The 19,923-nt window shown below is 31.0% G+C and overlaps 2 protein-coding genes and 1 long non-coding RNA gene across 3 annotated transcripts; 1 reads left to right on the forward strand and 2 right to left on the reverse strand.

Moving 5' to 3' along the window:
- Positions 1 to 9,934: 9,934 nt before the first annotated feature.
- LOC121219234 (uncharacterized) lies at positions 9,935 to 11,211 on the reverse strand. The gene is made up of 2 exons (XR_005915883.1): positions 10,919 to 11,211; positions 9,935 to 10,587 (listed from the first exon to the last, which is right to left on the reverse strand). It is a non-coding gene; the product is annotated as an uncharacterized lncRNA (long non-coding RNA).
- A 350-nt stretch (positions 11,212 to 11,561) lies between these two features.
- On the forward strand, positions 11,562 to 13,199 carry LOC107929939 (ylmG homolog protein 2, chloroplastic). Its single transcript, XM_016861484.2, has 3 exons — positions 11,562 to 12,001; positions 12,092 to 12,306; positions 12,826 to 13,199. Exons 1-3 carry the CDS (start codon positions 11,726 to 11,728, stop codon positions 13,094 to 13,096), a joined length of 762 nt encoding a protein of 253 aa, XP_016716973.2. The 5' UTR covers positions 11,562 to 11,725; the 3' UTR covers positions 13,097 to 13,199.
- Positions 13,200 to 13,679: 480 nt separating this feature from the next.
- On the reverse strand, positions 13,680 to 17,143 carry LOC107929937 (uncharacterized). The gene is given in 7 exon segments (XM_016861483.2): positions 13,680 to 14,104; positions 14,244 to 14,399; positions 14,610 to 14,685; positions 14,801 to 14,962; positions 15,043 to 15,476; positions 15,704 to 15,771; positions 15,774 to 17,143. Coding segments are annotated over 7 exon segments (2,232 nt in total). The 5' UTR covers positions 16,966 to 17,143; the 3' UTR covers positions 13,680 to 13,960.
- Positions 17,144 to 19,923: the final 2,780 nt, after the last annotated feature.

Here is a 19,923-nt window from a genome sequence, read left to right on the forward strand (position 1 = left end):
AAAAACAATTTGTGTAAGAGTTAATTATATCTTGTCTTTTTTATTTAAAATTTTGAGTAAATTAATTTTTATATGTTTAATTAAAGAGCAAATTGATTCATCCGTTACTAATTTTATTTATTTTTACAGTTAAAAAATTAGTGTTTGTACATCAACTACATATTACATATTACTGTCAAGTTATTCTGCCAGCCACACAAGTTTTTAACGGTACAAATAGATGAAAATTTTAACAAAAAAAGACTAATATGCTATTTGAACGGATGTATAAAGATTAATTTGATTTTTTTTTAGTAAATGAGTAAAATGTAATCTAACTTCTACGGCTGAAATCTTCATGGTACTTTTACTTGAAAAATATCCGTTATGTTGAAGGATAATCAATATCTATACTATTAATAAATCTTTGATTGAGTTAATGTTACAAGTCAACCGGACATCAAGTTAATTAGAAAAATTACAATAATAACTTTTTTATATTTAAAATAAATTATATGATTTAAGGGTAATTTAGTATTTTAAATTTAAAATTAATTAAAAATATACATATAGTGGAATTTGGGCCATGTCAATTTCATTGAAAAAGCTTTAAAATGATCACTCAACCAGTGTTTTATTTTAAATTATTTATACATTTTAAATTTATTATGCACACTTTATTACCCCAATAATTGTATATTTATATTACTATTAATAAAATCTCTAAATGAGTTGGTATCATGAATCAATTGGACACCAACTCGGTTAGGAAAATTATAGAATAACCTTCTGTATTTAAAATAAATTATATTATTTGAGGATACTTTCGTCTCTTATTTACAAAAGAACAATAGGAAATATGTATATTGATTTTCTTAGTCTCATGTATTCATGTGTTTAAATTTTGCTTTACTTACAATTTAATATATTTTTTATTTTAATGTCGTATATATTTCATATGTTATTATCAATTAGTTTCAAAGCATACATCTTATTATTTGTTGTATGTTATCTCTAAACATACATCTGTGTTCTAAATATGTAGGTTCCACACACATACACATGTGATAAAGTTTCTAGTATTGTAATGTTATTATTTGAGTTGATGTCACAAGTAAACTCAACACTAGCTCAAGATTAATGATAATCTCATATTACGTGTGATAGAAATACTAGTTATTATAATAAAAATTGAAAGAAATATTATTATAATGATATTTTTATCTTTTCAAATTTTCATATAAAACAACGAAAAAGCTTTATTTAAAAATCGAATACCAAATCAATAAATTTATTTAAAAATCTCTTATAACTCTACCAAAAATCAATATATTTTAGATTTTGTTCGCTTGAGATTAAAATACGTGTAATTTAGTTGGTTTTTTTTAGTGTGATATTTGGTTTTTGTATATGTTGTTTGTGTAGGGAAGCGTGTACTATTTATAGTAAAACATATAGGGTTGTTTTTTATTTTATAATTTTAAATATCCTGTTTGGCAGTTACAAGTTACTTTCCGTTATTAACTGCTCTCCCGCCAAAGAATAATCGCCGTATTATTAGTTTAACTCGGCGTTTTTGACGATTACGAACCCTTTTTAGAAATCAAAATAGCGGATAACAATACAAATATATCATCCATGGTTTATTTAAGTATTAATTGCACAATTATGATTCACATTTTAAAATATTTTAATTAAGCATTTAAAGTACGACTGTCATACTAATTATTTTCTTTTAATCTAATTATTAGCTGATGCATTAAATTTTATGTAAAGCATACTTAAATTTTTTTATAATTTTTTTATACTTGTCATCATCTCAATTATTAAATAAATTTACCTTTGGATTTTAAAATTAAAATCAATCATAAGGGAATACAGAATCTTGAAAAAAAAGATTGAATTATTATATGGTAAGAAAAAAGAATAAATTAAGGGGCCACAAGAAAAGGCTAATCCGTACACTGAAGTAGGGAAGAAAATAGCTTAAAATTATTTTTAAATAAAAAACAAAATATTTTTTTATTATTTTTGTAAGTGGTTTTTTTAAACCTTGGGAAGGTCAATTGTCGCCTTCCCCTCACAATCTCTGACAGCTACCCCTTCTTCGCTTTGATGATGGAAGCGTCTGTTGGGTCCTACCTTTTACTGACACTTTTGACGCCGTCACCTCTTCTCTCTCTCACGCCGTTAACGTTTCTATTTTTACTGTAACTGTTTCCCTTTTACTGGCTTGGGTTTAGATTAGTTCTCTCCTGTCGTTGGTTTTCCTCTCTGTGTTTACTTGATTTTTTCTAATGAGATCTCCTTTTTTAAAAATAAATTATCGTGATGAAATAAAACAAAGATACTTTATGAAAACGCGTAATTGTGAATTCCTTCTTCTTTTTTTACTTCCATAACAAAAAGTTGTAATCATCAACTCGATTCCAAAAATACATGAATGCCTAACCAACCTATCAAAAATATTTTCGATCTTAGCATATCCATCTTCCTGCATAATGCAATGTGTTAGTAACTTGGCTGCTTCTCTTGTTACACCTCATGTTCGAACAATATCATGGTACTTGTCAAAGTTTTTGGAGTTGGCATGTTTGACTTTTTAACTACATGGCACTTGATTCTATTTTGTTAAGCAATAAGTGAGTAGCTAGAGACGTTTGAGATGAAATTAATTAAATTATCATTTATTCGAAGGAGATGATTGAGTATCTTTATTCTTATCTCATAGAAGAGTTTTTAAGGCGATATAATAAGCTGATTTATGAATAATTTTATTTAAATATTATTCAAGATAATCCATGTGATAAAATTCGGATTCAAAAAAGTTTGAATCCTTGATTGAGTCCTTTTTCATATGGTGACAATGTTGAAGGAATTAAAAGTTCAACTTTAACTAGGACTTTTTATCATCTTAGAAGATAAGCTGCTAATCAAATTTATTTTAAATGGGAGACTTATTTGCTAAGGGGTTTATTATATTTACTTCAACTAGGATTGAACTTATTGAAGGTTGTTGACCTATCCTAGTTTGACTTGGAGATGAAGTAATTTGAAGACTACTTATAGGATGTTGATTTCACGTAACAGGGTGTGCTTATTGTGGGTGATTTTCTTAAGAATTTGAAAGTAGATTATTGTGTATTCAAACCCCTCTTGTTCGGGAATATATTGGAGATTAATTATTAATTGAATTGTGAGGTTTTAAGGAGAGTGATTGTCACAATTTGAGTTTGACTTTAGGATTGCAATTATCCATTGTGAATGGATAAATTAGACTTAAACTAATAGTTGTACCAAATGAATTGTTGAACAAAATCATTCTCTGAGTTAATCTCCGCAGACAGACGTAGAGACACTCTATATGTTTTCAAACCCATATTCGTTGGGAAGATTGCTTTAGACCCAAAAATCAAATTGAAAAGTGTTTCACCAATGTGTGCGCGTGTGTGAAGTAGTTCAAAAAGGTTATAATATATTTGGAAACTCCTCTAGCCATGCAGATTGCCTAACCAATTTGTTGGTGGGGAGTTTTATTGAGCTATGAGCAAGAGAAATGTAAATTTTTTTTTGTAAATCTCTTTAAATTTTTGTCTGAGACTTTGTTCAATTTTCCACGATTAATAAGTGAACATTGTATCATCATACGATAGTTTTTTCAAACAAATTATCCATTCATATTTTTAGTGGTAATAGTTAGAGTTTCTACCTCCATCCATTTGGTGAAACACTTCATAATAATTACAGTGAATTTCTTTTATGTAAGAATGTTGGGAAAATGACCCAAAATGCCCATGACCCAAAATTTTCATTTCCCTACATAGCTAATCATTAATTGAAGAGGCTCAATTGGTTGGTGAGTGATCAGTTAACATTTTATACAAAAATATTAAGGACAACTTTATAGAACAAAGTAATAACAATTAGATCACATATTCAAGTGTACAAAGTTAAATAATTACAATTTCACTAAAATACACAAGAATTTTGTTTGAGGTACAAAGTTGGATATGGCAATTGATGATGGTTTACATGGCAAGCATGCTGAGAGACGCTTGATGTTGGAAAGAGGGAGAGAAATATTTATGAAAGTTTGAAAGAGAGAGAGAGAGGTTGCATGTCCCATGTACGAGTTTTTGAATTGCTTATATACAAGTTCTTTTTGTGGTTCTCATGCTGCCAGCTGTCTTCTATAGAGTAAGCTTGATGAGTCATGGTGTCCTTTAGACACGTGCCTTTGATGATTATGAATGATCATGTCTTCATAAGTTCGTCTGAATAAATCGTGATGGGACCAGGTAAAATTCAATAGCAAAAAAGGTGGTGAAGTACATCAATTATGTATAGAAAAATATGGCTCCTTAGCGAGATAGAGCTAGTGTGATGAGATACTTATGATTGTCAAGTTGAAAAACTATAGTGAAATATAATTCTAGCAAAGTATAACAAAGTTTATTGGAGAGAATCATCTAAAATTGGTGATATCAATTTAGTATTATTGACAAAGGATCCAATAATCACAAATACCACCCAACAAATTTATGGGAAGTTTTATACTTCTACTTGATCAGTTTGTTGAATTAAATGTTTAAAGAGGTCATGCATCTTTGAGAGGATACCTTGTTTCATAAAATAAATAACTTATTATAGATATCATAAAAATTTCCCACTTTCATAATTAAGTTGAAAAAGTTACTAAGAATTAAAATGGTAATAACTGCAGAGTTAGTTTGAAATATAAAATGTATATCTAACTCATTGTAACTTTAAAAACTCGACCAATCAAATTTCAAATGGATCAAGTTAAATGTAAGAATTTGAATTTTTTTTAAGTTGCAAAGGGTTAGATAAAACATGCCATGTCATATCGTATTAGTTTAATTAAGTTAATCTAATAAAATTAATAGTTTTTTTCATCTTTTATGATAATGAAAATATTGCTAGTTCCCCCCTAATGTTTAAGGACTTTTTTGATCATGTTAAAAAGTATAGGGATCAAAATGCACCACTTCTACAGTAGAAAGACATGTAAAATGCTTTATAATAAATGTTAATATAAAAATAAATTTAAAGGTTATGCGAAACTTATGCCTTATTTGATAACCAATTGAAACTTAATATTTTCATTAACTTAAAATTTTTAAATATATTTTATAATAAATATTAAAAATGATTTGATAGAATTTTTTCATAAAAATAATTGGAAAGTAGGTAAGAAGACCTATTTAGTGTCTCTTAGTTTCAAAATTAAACAAATTGATCCCTTTACAAAAACCAGAGCAATGTAATTAGTGTCAATTTTGAAAGTGTACAATTAAGGAAATTAATCACAATGTTATTGTCCTTTATCAATTGTACATTATTTTGATTGGTGTAACAATAGATTTAGCCCTTAATATTTAATTTGGTTTTAATTCTAAAAAAAAATATAGCAAATTTAGCCTCAATATTTACACAGATGTTGTAGGTTAAATTTGTTAAATCGAGACCACATTGGTAGAATGTCTAAAATTTAAGAGTTAAATTTATTATTATATCAATCAAACTTATGTACAATTAATGACGATACATTTATCTGTGATTAGTGTAAAAATAACGGTAATAATAAAATTAAATATTATAATGTTAAAAAAAACAACTAAACACATTGTATTAAAAATAAACACACATTCAAAACCATCTTAACATCATTAAATGATTTATGCCAATCTTTTCATAAATTATTGTAGTTATTTGTATACAATTAATGTTAACTTATAATTAATGTAAATTCAAATCATAACATACATGCACGACATATCAAATCTGAGTGGAAACGTGGCCTCGTGCCTATATGAGCTCCCCTTTTTTTTTTCTTTCTAAAAGCAAATTTTTAATAAGGGTGAATACAGGGTAAGTAGAGCTTTTTCTTCAAAATAAAAATAAAAATTGCACTTCTACCTTCGTATGATTAAATTATAAAGTAATATATTAAAATAAAAAATTATCTAGTCTCTTAAAAATAATAAAATTATAAATTAATATATTTTAAAATCTATATTTTGACATAAAAAATTATAATTCAATTTTAGTCTCGCTACAAAATTTTCTGGATTTGTCTCTGTTTCTTAAGTAATATATTGGATACGAGTCTTATGAATAGAAAAAATAATATCGAAAAACTTTATCCTTTATTTAAGAGTCCGATCTAATTTAATTTTAAATTTAATCGAGATTTAATATGACTATAGGATTAAAGTAAACTCACAAATACAATAATTCTCTCTATAACAGTCCCATTTGTCTATCCAATTTTTCCTATTATAAAGAGGTGGTTGTCACCTATAGGCTATATTGTTATAGGGAGATAATCGTTGTAAACTTATCATCGAATTCATATGGTGAATTTCTATCAAATAAAGAAAGTGAGAATTATGTTAAAAAAAAGAAGAAGAAGAAGAAAAAATGAGAATCAAAACAACAAAATTAAAAAACGTACGACAGGTGCATAGATTATTACTTTTATGCATCTTTAATTTTATATTATTTTATATGGTTAATTGTAAAGTTCATAAATCTAATAAATTCAATTAATCAATATGACTTATCAAATTAAATTAATTAATTTATGACGAGTTACAAAATTTAAGTAATCAATTTACAAGTTTACGATGATTCAAATTCATAGTAGAATATTTAATTAGAGAACTTAACAATTTATTGAATTAATATCTTAAATTCCACTAATTGAAGATTGTTTTCATTTAATAAAAATGTGATAAGTAGATTATTTTTCACGTGAAATTTAATCACTTTATTAAAATAATATTTTAATTAAGATAATTTTCATTTAAGAAATGATAATTAATAAGCTTACATATATGAAAAAAACTATAAATTCACTTAAAAATTTAGATAATATGTTGTTATGGAGAATTAATTTAATAAAAAATATACTTCATAACTATAAATATTATGGTTATAAGCAAAAAAAAAAGTTATAAAATATTAAAATAAAACATTTTACTGATTATAAAAAATAAAAGAAATGGATAGGAGAGTAAAGTAAATAAAGAGTGGAGCCAGCAATCACATGGAAAGCGTTTTTGCATGAAAGTCCTTCCAACAAAATAACTTCCCAATCACGTGCCCCTTTAATTAATGTATTTATTATTATTAGGGTTTACATTTTTATTTGGTTTTGTTTTTTGGGGTAGGCCATGACCTACTTTTTTCTTTCTTCATGACTCCCAATCTAATTCCAATTTTCAAAAAGAGTGGGGGAATATCCTGAAATCTGTTCCATGGATATAAAGCAAATTTCACTGTTTGGGACAGAAAATTTGTATTATGATGAAAAAGCTCCTGTTTTCTTGCTACTGTTTATGGGATATTGCTAGACACAAATAACACTGCTTCAACTATGAATCTCTTTATTTATTTATTTATTTACCTATATCAGTTTTCACCTGATTTCTGCCAGCTGGGTTAATACAGATAAAATCATTCGAATTCAAGTAAATTTTTTAATCTAGTCAAGTTTCTCCGAAAGGAAAAATCGTTTATACAGGCAATTCACAGATTAGTATAACGGTAAAATTATAGTTTGATCCCCACAAAATTTTATTTATTTTTACCTGCTAAAACAATTTTTTAAATTTGCCCTTGGTTATGTCAAGTTACTTGTTTGGATAATTTCAAATTTAAGTTGTTTCAAATTGGATCATTTTGAGTTTGAGGCAAGTTTCTTGGATTGAGTAAATCTCATATCCAAGTTTACGAGGTTTACTTATTTTGATTATTTTGAGTTCAAGTTATTAATTTTTGTTTGGTATTCTTCATGTCCGTTACACAATCCATCCATGTTCAGGGTTTATGTCTAACCATTCAAATCAATTCGGATTCAAATAATTTTGAGTTCAAGTTTACCTTCACTTTCAAGACTCAAACATTACACTCAATATTTGTTAAACTTTTTAAGATCAAATAAACCCAAATTAATGGGTTAAAATTTTAAGTTGGAGTTACAATGCAAGAATTAATAGCCATTAATGCTATAAAAGTAAATCGGCTGGGTGTGTTTTTTTTTTTTTTAATGTGGGGGCGGCTTGATAGGGATGAAACGAGAGAAAGATGTTTTCAATGGTATTAAAACTAGGTAGCAGCAACAGGGGTAGGGGGCAAAACCAATAGTGTGGCAGATAGCTTGATGAAAGATAAAAGAAAGGACCTGGAAAACTTACCAGAAGATAACGGAGCATTCTGTCCTCTAACTTAAATGGGATCCCATTATCTATTATGCAAATTGGCAACCAACATCATCATTCTCTGAATCAAAGCATCTATCTGTTTTGAAGCTAATTAAACCAAACAATTGCGTGATCAGTGGACTGCTGTGGGGGACTGGTTTTACAGGAACCAGTCAAGGTACATGCTATAAATGTTGTTTTTTTTCCAAAACTCTAGGCGAGGGATGTAAAGTTAGGATATGCCATCGACTTTTGATAATTATTGATTATTTATTCGGATTGTTAATGAGATTGGATATTCAACCAATTTATGTTGATGATACAAAATATTAAATAAAAAAAAGGAAAGAGAATGAGAAATTAATGTAAGTCCGATCAAGATTAAAAAATATTATTTCGATCACTCTACTTTAAGCATGCTCTTAAAATTTTAATTTATAAATCACGAATTTACTTGTTTACTTACCAAATAAATACACTGAAAAATGGTTCCTAATAGAACATATTAAAGTGCTGATTTATCAATCAATTACAATCCCACTAAGCTAGTTTTATAAAAAAAAAAAGGCTTACAAACATCCTTGTAAAGTTTAGAACAGATAAAAATTTATAAAATATGTCTTCAAGTCAATTTCCATAAATCAAGAGATCCGATTTGCTTGATTCGGCTCAAATGAATCTTCAAAATTTTGTTATTTCATAAGATCGATACTCAAATATGAGTTGACACACATTCACAAAATCATCTAAGTCATAGTTCAACTAATTTTGTTTAAAAGATTGCCAACTTCAAATAAGGCAAGTTACTTGACTTACATAGTGCCACCAAGTGTAGTTGACACTGCTCACATAATTGTGTCAACAATCTCTTCCAACAAGACTTCCATATATAGAGCTAAAATCCTGATTAGTCCAAATCTCATCAAATTGATTATCTTTTATATTATATACAAAGGTTTGAGATAAATCTTCATAAAGTTAACACATATATTCCAACCTCATCTCCAATTATGATCACGAGATTAGCTGCACAAAACCCTCAAAACAATGTAAGCAAATAACCAAAATATTTTGGTTAAATATCTCAACAAATAAGGGAAGTTATAAAACTTACGTAGTGTCAACTGCAATTGAAACTGCTTGTGACATTGCTCTCATAATTAACTCAACACAAAACCATAGCTCCAATCAATCAAATAGTTTTAAAAAGAATAGCATCGGATTGAAATCAACATTTAATGCTAAAGTTGATAGCTAAACCGATGGAAGGATACAATTGAAATAATACTTAGATTCAGTTGAAATGTTTTGAAGTTTAGAGACCAATTAAAATTGACCCATAATTTAGAGTCATTTAGTTAAACTAACTCAAATGCTTTATCACCTGGACTAAAAAATATGTATAGGATACTAATATGCTTAAATTTTCTTACTTATGTATTCATGACCAAATATGTATGATACAAATTTCAAGTACAATAACACAATATATTTTTTATTAACACCAAAACAATCACAATAATCAGAAAAAAAATGAGATACATGATTATTATGTAGAAATCCCTTTAAAGTAAAGGGTGAAAATCATACAAATTGAGAATCCACTCAAAAGCTCTGCTGTATTCAAAGTTTTTGCCATAAGATCACAAGCATATAACTCGAATAAAACTAACAATAAGTAATCTCAATCAAACAAAAAAGAAAAATTGAGAATATCACCAAAAATAAAATTAATTTTAAAATTGAATTCTCGAAACTATAATACAAGCATGAAAAATTCAATTGTACACAAGATCTTCAAATCTACTGGACATTGTAAAAAAAAACCTAAATTAATCAGAGTGGATCAGAATTCATCAAAATTGTTTGCTCCCACTTTTTTAAGTCCTACTCACTTTCTCTAAAACCCCCTTTTAAAATAAAATCTGTCCCACCTTTTTATTCAAACAAATAATAAGGATATTTATAATCTTTATCATAATGAGGATGTTTAAGACATCCTCACTCACGAGTCCGTTCTTCATCACTTAAAATCAAATGACACCCTTTGGTCCAATAAATGCCATGTAAGGTATGAGTTCAAGGCAAATGTTAAAATTTACTTGGCAGGTGAAGGCGCTCTTATTTCGGTGAATTCGTCATTTTCTTAAAACTTTCAGCAGAACCGAAAGACATCTGTCAATAGATAAAACCTAAAAATAAAATCGAACAAAGACACCCAAACTCAATACTAGACATATTGAAGGGTAGATTGACTCTCAACAAACAATACTTTGTAGAGTCAAAATCCCCTCAACAAAAAGTACATTCACTAAATTAGTTCTAGACAATCCCAAAAAGGACTGCTGTTGAGACGCAGTGCACACGGACAAGAAACTACCTGGAAAAAGAAAACTAGCTAGCATCACAAACTGATAGTAATAGCTTATTTTGCTCGATTATTTAGAGAAACTACAAATAAAACACATCATTCTGGAAGACAATTGTCTAAGAAAATTATGGCATCTAAGCGATTATCAGCAAGTGCTTCCAAAATGCAAATAAAACAAATCATTTTGAGTGCCAATCTAAGAAATTTTTTATAAATCTCAACATTTAATCATATTGTATCTTTTCTGCATTTTGGCTGCAGCCATTCTTACAAGAAAATCTTCCTCAAATGTGATTTGAAACTTTTAACAGGAAAAAGCAGAATTGAAAAACTTCTTAACCTGTTTCCTTCTTTCCAAGATGATATGAATTGTTTCTTTTAGTAGCAAGGGATCTCCATCAGGGCCAGCAATATCATCGAGCAAAACATCTCCAGCATCATACCTTGATATTGGAACAAGGAGAAAGATGAAAAAAAGTAAGCTAACACACAATCATCGGGATGTGAGGATGAAGTCATCGTCCTATTTATAAGCGACTAAAACAAAAAGCCACTAGGAAATGAGTGACAAACTAGTTCGGAGAAAAGGGAGGTTAAAGAAATACGTACAGTAGGTTGACATCTCAAGAATTGAGAAATTAAAACTTTATCCCTATATCTGTAATAAATTCTCAAATTATATTAAATTAAAATATATGGATACGATATTCAATTTGAAGATAATACAAGGATGAAACTGTAAAAAATTCTCAAATTATAATGTTTTTAATGAAAGTAAGGTCTTTTCAAATATTTAAAAATTATATAAATAATTCATTTCTTAATTTTTTTTTAAATCCACCGTTGTTCGGTGTAATGGTAATATTACGTTTAAAAAAAAAGAGAATATTGATTTAAACCTTAAAAATAATATCTCAAATTTAAAAGTAATAAAGAAGTACATATTTTAACTTATTTTTTTCTCCAAACATATATAGTAAGTCCAAACCAGCAAATAAGTTGGTGCCACGTGAGAGACAAAAAATCTCTCTTAAAAAAAAATCGTAATCCACAAAATCCACTTAAAATAAAAAAGGAGGGGAAAACGCTATCTTCTTTTTCATCATCACTCAAAGCAAAGCTTCTCTCAGTTACTCTACAAAAAGAAATGGCCGTCACCGAGCTTACTGAACAAACCCCCAAAGCAAAATCCCTAAATTCATTTCCTACATCTTTATTACTCTCTTCGGCATTTATTCAAACACCATTCGCACCTCCAATTTTGAAGCCATCAAAGCCCATTCTCGTGCCCGAAAATCTAATTCGTGACCTTCACCAGTCAATCGTTTCAACCGCCGATAACTTCTTGAATTCCCTCCAACAAAATCCGGTTTTCAAAAACATCATCTCATTGTCCACTGAATTCCAAAGCTTCTTCAATGAGGTAACCCATTTCTATCATCTGTCTATTTTGTTTATTTACAACTTCTAGTTGAATACTGATTTTAATTTCTACTCTCTTCTTTTTCGGCAGGTGAAAACTTGCAGAAACCAGTACGTGAAGATTATGAATTATTCTCCAGTTTCAAATCACAATTTCGCTGCGGTTTTGCCTGGTGATTCAGTGGCAGGGGTCGTGGTTGCTAACGGAATCCTAAATTTCTTAAACATTTACAACACGTTGTTAATCGTTAGGCTGGTTTTGACTTGGTTCCCTAACTCACCTCCAGCCATTGTTAGTCCCCTCAGGTATTTCTACTCCCTATAATCAAATTGGTAAAAAGACCTTTTCAGTCCTTTCAATTTCGAAATTTGGCAAATTAGTCCCTCTAAAAAATCAAAGCAATTTAATCCTGTTCATAACGTTTAATGTTTTTAGCGTTTAGTCATCAATTGTACATGATTTTGATTGGTATAATAATAAATTTAGCCTTTAATATTAACACATTTTGTCAATTTGGTCTTAATTTAACAAATTTATCCCGTAACATTTGTGTAAATATGTAAATGTTGAGATTGAATTTGTTAAATTTATTAAAATTAATGTTTATTATACCAATCAAAGTTATGTCCAATTGACAAAAAAATATTAATGCCATGCTTAACTATCCTTAATTGCTCACCTTTGAAATTATCAAGGAGTAAATTGCGGTTTTTTTTAAGAGGAACGCTCAATTTCGAATTGAAAGGGACCGGAGATATTTTTACCAATCAAATTTCAAATAAAATATTTTAATTTAAAGCTTTTTAACTTTGATTATTGATCAGTACTATATGTGATCCGTACCTGAACATATTCCGGGGGATAATTCCACCATTGGGAGGAACATTGGATCTATCTCCAATACTTGCATTTCTGGTTCTAAACGCATTTACTAGTACCGCCGCAGCACTCCCGGTGGAGCTTCCGGTGGCTGGACAACCTCTGAGAAGAGCTTCATCTCCTTCGTTCACTGCTTTAACCTCGTCGCAGAAGAAATGGATGAGACGACTCAACGAGAGCCGGTCCAAGAGCTCCAAATCGAATGCCACCATTTAAACTTAGCACTTCCTTTTGAATTAAATAAAGGTCCTTTAAACCTCTTACTCTGTATCAGTTTATCACTGGAAATTCTTTTGCCATAAAACTACTCAATTTTCCATTTTGTTTTTTTGTTTAATCATCTTGAAGGATCAAGGATATTTTGCAACTATGTTGCTCTCAACAAGTGACTTATATTTCATAGGTCAGGGGTTCAAATCCCACAAAGAGCGAGACGCTTTTGTCGCCTCTAGGTGGGTGGCCATACTTCTATATACGGTTGAGGCACCCCCTCCGTAAACCGTATACGGCTCTCTATGGAGGGGGAACAATACCTTACATTGTTGAGGGATCAAGTCACATCTTCAAGGACGACACTTTGAAAACTTTTCCTGGGGGAGCCGATCGCTCCCCACAATACTCTTCATTCTTTTTGAAGTAACCATGTTTGACACTTGTGTGTCCAACATACTATAAAAGCTTAAGAAAATCTAACCGTATTGGTGTTGGGTACTCACACCCGAGTCCAAGTAACATAGTTTTACAGCTGAGATGAAAATAGAAGAAAACCATATAGAATAAACAGAAATAGTCTCAACAATGGAGAAAAATTCTATCTCTTCAATTTAATTCATATCATGTGAACTATCCAAAACATTTCATTGAGCATTATACAGGTTTTGGATGATTGTGAATGTAATAGGACACCAAAAAGAAGTGAGATGTATGTATCTCTAAAGAGATTAGCTTGGTCTGGTGTATAGTAATTATTTTTGTAGGGTATGTTCTGATAGGGCTTTGAATGAATCAGTATTGCTTTTGTATATATGTCAATGAATGAAGCTGAAGCTAGCAAACTGAGGTTATTCAAGCTGGCACTAATTAGTGGAGACTATCGACCGGTGAATACCACAATGGAGCTTCTCGGGGTTCAAGCACGTTGAGAAATTCCGATAATGTTGCCATCTTCAGTCCAATGATCTGGACCTGGGGATTTGAATGCCCTTTTAGAAACACGTCGGTGATCTGCATTGAACTCAAAAAGGTCGATGATAAGAAGCGCGTTTTAATTTGCAGAAGCACAGAAATCTAGCATTAAACTATGGCAATCCTGCGGTGATAGGATGAGTTTTAGAGAGACAGTGAGAAAGTGTGGCAAGTTTACCTGTGTACATCCGAAGAGTTTTAGCAGCTTCAGTGATGAGCAACTATCTACAACCAACCCTAGTGCCTCATCGGTTAAATTCCGGCACCATGATAAGTCCAAACAGAACAATTTTCTCGAACATTTGGAAAGCGATATAGCAGTGTTCAGTCCCACCTGTTTCAAGTTGTTCAATGCGGTAAATGAATTGTTTACCAGTAACCACATGTTCATAATATGAAATACGAGAAGCTGAAGCGGTTCAAGAGATGGAACATGAATGTCAATGCAAGCATTTGCCTTTAAGCACAAAATAGTGAGTCATTCAATCAACAATCATTGCAAGATAATAGGTCCAAAAGCATAAGAAGGCAAGGCATATCTCACCAAGGCAATATTATTTAGGGAAAGTTCAGTTAGAGAACTTCCAGAGGCTTCCAAGAAGGCGGCAATAGCTTCATCGCTGTGGCACAAAATGAAATTCATCAATTGCAGGTATCGCTTCCCTCAAAGTTGAAACAAATATATCATTATTTACAGAGACTCGGAAATGAACAGATATAGAAAGAGAAGGAAACCTGAAACCATTGCGGCACAGTTTAAGCCTGTTAATTGATCGACAACCATTAGCGAGATATCTCATTGATAAATCCGTCAACTTCCGCAAGTAAGATAGGTCAATGGCGCATAATTTGGAACAATTTTTCCCCACAAATTTGAGAGATACATCAGTCAATTCCCTACATCAGAAAAACACTTTTTTGTTACTACATCCTATGATAGATATACCTCTGAATTAATTAGCTCTTGGAGAACTTACACACAACTAGCAAAAATTAGCTCTTTCATATTTTTGCCACATGCTTCGACCATTTTGATGACAAAGTCATCACAAACGGTCTGAATTCCAGCCATAGACAGCACTTCCAGACATTTAAGCTTCTTCAGTGCAGGCAATACAACCATGGCTTCTATATTATGACATTCATCTAAATAAAGCTCTCTTAAGGTGGATTCAAAGCAGTTAGCTAAATCATTGATGCCAGATGATGTGAGAAGGGAGCACTGGCTCAGATTTATTGACTGCAGAGCAGGTGCAGACAATGCGAGTGCATTTAGCCCTTGGTCCGTCAAGCGATATGCACCATTCAAAGACAAGGTAACTAAAGCAGGAAGACTTTTCGATGAATGAGCTAAGGTATCTTGTAGAACATAATCCGGTATACATGATCCACACAAGTCAAGCTGCAACACCTGCCTCCAGAGTCAGGTATAAATAAGTATCTCTCTCTCTAATATATATATGTATATATAGCGGAAGCAAGCAAAAGCTAAGTACTAATCTTTCAATTATAGCAACAGGACTTAAATGCAGGACAACAGGGTCAAATGATACCTCTAAGTCAATTGATCATCCGGCAATTTTGGATTCAAATTAAAAATGGTAAGAAATAGAACAAAATGTGTGAAAATTTACTTACAATCAAGTTTCTAGTATCACAGCAGCCAAATATCTTGGTGAATTCGTCTTCAGTGACTCGGGAGCAAGAAGTTGTAAAAAATGGGCATCCATTTTCCTAGAATTGGACACCGATCGACTAAGCTTGTGCCGCAGCATATCAGGAACATGGTTGAGTGATACAATTGCTTCGGCATTCTTCGCGAGAGCACACAAACTAAGGTCGAGCAACGAAGGAACCTCACGAGCCATAAAAGAGGTTCTTTTAACATTCTTAGGTACCCATTTGAACTCAGCTCCCAATCCTTCACTTGAAAACTTCTTCCTTCTTGAAGTTGAACTCGAAATTCGGGTTTTAATCACCTCCATTGCTATACTAAAAGGAGTTCCTAATTCTTCTTTATCATCATCATCAACAATAACACTCTTCGAAGCACCATCCTTAGTAGAAGAAGATTTTAAAAGGTCTCCTTCAGAATCAACTTCACGTGCAAGCCTTTGAGCAAAATCTTTAGCAATCTCATGCTGTCTTTTTGATTTCTCCTTTTTCAAGAATTCTTGAAAATCCTCCAATAAATCAGCCCTTTCATGGTTAACAGTGTTATCACGTGTTAAACCTTGAAATTCAATGTAATTTGGCTTCTCTTCTTCAACTGGTGAATCCAAAATCGAAACCCATTTCTCTGGGTCTATTTGCATCAAATCATGAAGAATCTCTTTTTCGTCTAATTCAATACCAAACCCATCTAATTTTGCTTTGCCTTTTTCTTGAACGGAAAATTTCCTCTTTTTACTTGAACTAACGATTTCAACATCTGGGTATCTTTCCTTTCCCTTCAAATCGACACCAAAAACAACACTTCCTGAGTTTGTGAAGTTTTCTGTTTCTTTCTCGGGAAACCCAATATCAAAAACAACATTGGGGCTCCTTTTCGTCTTTATACTAGAAGGACTAACGATTTCAACACTTGGGCTTCTTTCCTTTCTCTCCAAATCGACACCAAGAACAACACTTTGTGACTCGGTGAAATTTTCCGTTTGTTTCTCCGGAAACCCAAAATCAAACCCCCAAAACTCGTTCCCAAAATCAATTTCCTCAGGCGGCTGCAGATTAAGATCGAGACCTAAGAACGTTGCATGCTGATGCTGCTGCTGCCTATAAAAAACGACAGCTTCTTCTTCTTCCTCCTCTTCATTTCTTTCCTTATTCTTTCCTTCACTTTCTTCCAAATTCCCTTCATTTTCCCGAGAATCTGTTTTCTCGAAAAACCCTACATCACCCATCCCCACTTTCTCGTTCTTCTTCGATATTCGATATTCGATATTAAATGTTTTTAAAAAAAACCTAGTAACGAAAATCAAGCTCTTTAAGTAGCGCCCGCGAAAAAAATTTAACTGAAAATTTCGAGTTCCGTGCTAAGCCTAAACCTTAAGAAAGAGTGTGTTTTTAAGTTTCATCTTACAAGACTTGTTAATTAGGAACATAAATTTTTAGTTTTGTTTGTGTTGGGGTGATATGATGATGCCACGTGGAATTTGACTTTTGATCAAACGGTGGGTGTAAAAGTTATAGTCAATACTAGTGTGATAATGACTAGTGCTTTTCTGATGAAACTTGAAGCACATTATTTGATGGGGAAAGTTGTGAGAAGGTGAGACTACATTTTGTAGGAAAATGAGGCTTGAAAGATTATTGGAATTTGGATGTGAAAAGGGTCAAAAGTAGAATAAAATCCAATCAAATTAAAAGAGAATTGAAGATAAAAAGGTGAGGACTTTGTTGGAAAAAATAATTCCCTTTGGGTTTTTATAGGCCGAGATTGGAGTTGCTTGCTTTCGATATGTTCCAAGGTAGAAAAATTGTGTCGCACACTGCCTTGCCAAGTGGAGCATTCAAATTTTGAACGACTTCATTGTGTTTGTTGAACCACCTTATGGTGTCTCCCAGTCAATGCTATGCTACTTGAACACATATTCATTGGATCGAAAATTGATCAAGGTACCTATTTGGAAAGTGTTTTTAAACTTGTTAGATCGAGAATCGGTACAAACCGGTTAAAAAATTAGTTGAATCAACGGTCAAACTGGTTGAATCAAGATTTTTTAAAGTTTTTGAAATTTTTAATATTTTTTTAATTAAACCGGTTGGACCGGTAAATTGGAGGCATGAATAATTTGACCACCTGTCAAATTGCTCCCAATTGTTATCGGCAGATGCTCTTCGAATAGCATTTCCGAGATCAGTTACTAGTTAATTGTATAAAGTTTTTACTCTCTTATTTGATCGGGAAAAATGTTTCTTATAAACAAATTGAAATTTAAAAAAAAAATTGCATCAGCATTTTAACTAGAAAATTTAACGATTGTTTAAACTAACTAATAACATTATAAAAGAAGAGGGATTAAATTATATCAAATTAAAATATAAAAACAAAGGAGCATTTGCTTTTAAATAATCTCGCATTCTCGGGGGTAAGGTTAGATTTTGGGTAACATTCCCACATTTGGGTTCCAAATTTCACCTTGAGCTAGTAATCTTTCATTCCTAACAGTGTTAAGGTTCCATAATATAGAGGAGACATTTAGTTCACAGAATGTAAGATTACTTTTGATAATAGGATTACCGAAATGTAAGATTACTTAGTTGATGTGATCACGACCACATCATGTTACTGGGCCTCTAATTGGAGTCAGATCCAATCACCCAAATCGAATGGGCCGAGATTTTTTGGGCCGAGATGGGCTTTTGAAGCAACAAAAACACTTAACCAACCTTCTTTTAAATTAAAGGCGTTGGGCCTAAGGAGGCCAACCATGGATCGAGTCAACATAATTGGGCTCGAACTCATGTGAAGCTCAAATGCAAAATGAAACGAACCCAATTTCAATCTTTATATTATGGGATTCATTAATGTTCTATGTCCTAATGTGTGTTTGATAATAATTCATGCTTTTATATCCTGCTTTTATTATTGTCATGTTTATTTCTTGTCCAAGTATGTTAGTTGTGTCATTAGGACTATCATATGTTAAGTGTGTTTAATTATATTGTTGTGTCATGTTTTAAAGTGTTATATATGTTTGCGTAATTTGTTTATGTCACTTGTTTATGCATCAAAGTATCATGTTTTTAAGTGTTTGCAATTGTGTTCACGGCTTGAAAGTCATTTTTTGTTGACTAAATTGTTTTTTTATGAAATAAACGTAGTTTAAAAGTACTATTACATTTTGTAGATCATACGTTTCGTAAATTCTAAATTTAGACATAATATAGGGGGTAAAACTTGAATTTAACATTGTTAAATATGCATTAGGTTTGTTATATCTCTCCAAAAAATAGACACTGCCAAGCTTTAAAGGTATTGTTGACTCTGCATTGACCCTCTAAGCATAACCATTCGACCCACTTCAAATGGAACCTATCACTTGTGTTCATAAGAGAACGTTATCCTAAACACACTCAAGGAAACCATTTAAGCTTTATTACATTATACAAATAAAATCTCATAATACGTGGTCATGATTATCCATCCATTATGTGTTTAACGAAATTAAACTACGGGATTAATCCTTTTTATACCCTAGAGTTACTTTGAATATTTATATTTTCAATCAATCTGTCCTCTTATCATTATTTCGACTCTCAACCTCTACAAATGAACCGACTTCCACTACATCAATTTGATCTCCTCCCCTAAGATTAATGTTTATACAAGTCAGATGGCACTTATGAAATTGACCACTAAATTGAACTTTACAAGTTTCATCCTTATAGTGTTAAGCATGTTCTTTCTTCTTTTCTTTTTGTCGTTAATCACAACTGTTTTCAAGTTGATGTAACGTGTATCTAAAAATAGTTGATGTTACAAAATTACACGCATTTAATTTTTATATATTTATGAAATTTCATGACGTGTACTTTAATCTAAAATTAGAATATGAGATTTAATTAAATTGGTTTGTACAATTAGATATTCAATAGATTCTTGATTTGTTTCGCATCAATATTATTGTTAGTATAAAAACACGTAGTTTAAATTCGTAAAAACGCGATTTTTTTATTTAAAAGTTGAATAGAAATTATAAATAATTCAAAACATTACATAAAAATATTTAATAAATTTTAAATTTGAGTCTTTTTCATTTCTTAGCCGTCATGTTTTAGAAGAGGTTTTACCAAATCAAACTAATTACCAACTAGATTTGATTATGAATTAGGTAGTTCGTTTGGTTCAGAAGGTT

Source organism: Gossypium hirsutum, chromosome D07, assembly GCF_007990345.1.
Source record: "Gossypium hirsutum isolate 1008001.06 chromosome D07, Gossypium_hirsutum_v2.1, whole genome shotgun sequence".
Taxonomy (NCBI): domain Eukaryota; kingdom Viridiplantae; phylum Streptophyta; class Magnoliopsida; order Malvales; family Malvaceae; genus Gossypium; species Gossypium hirsutum.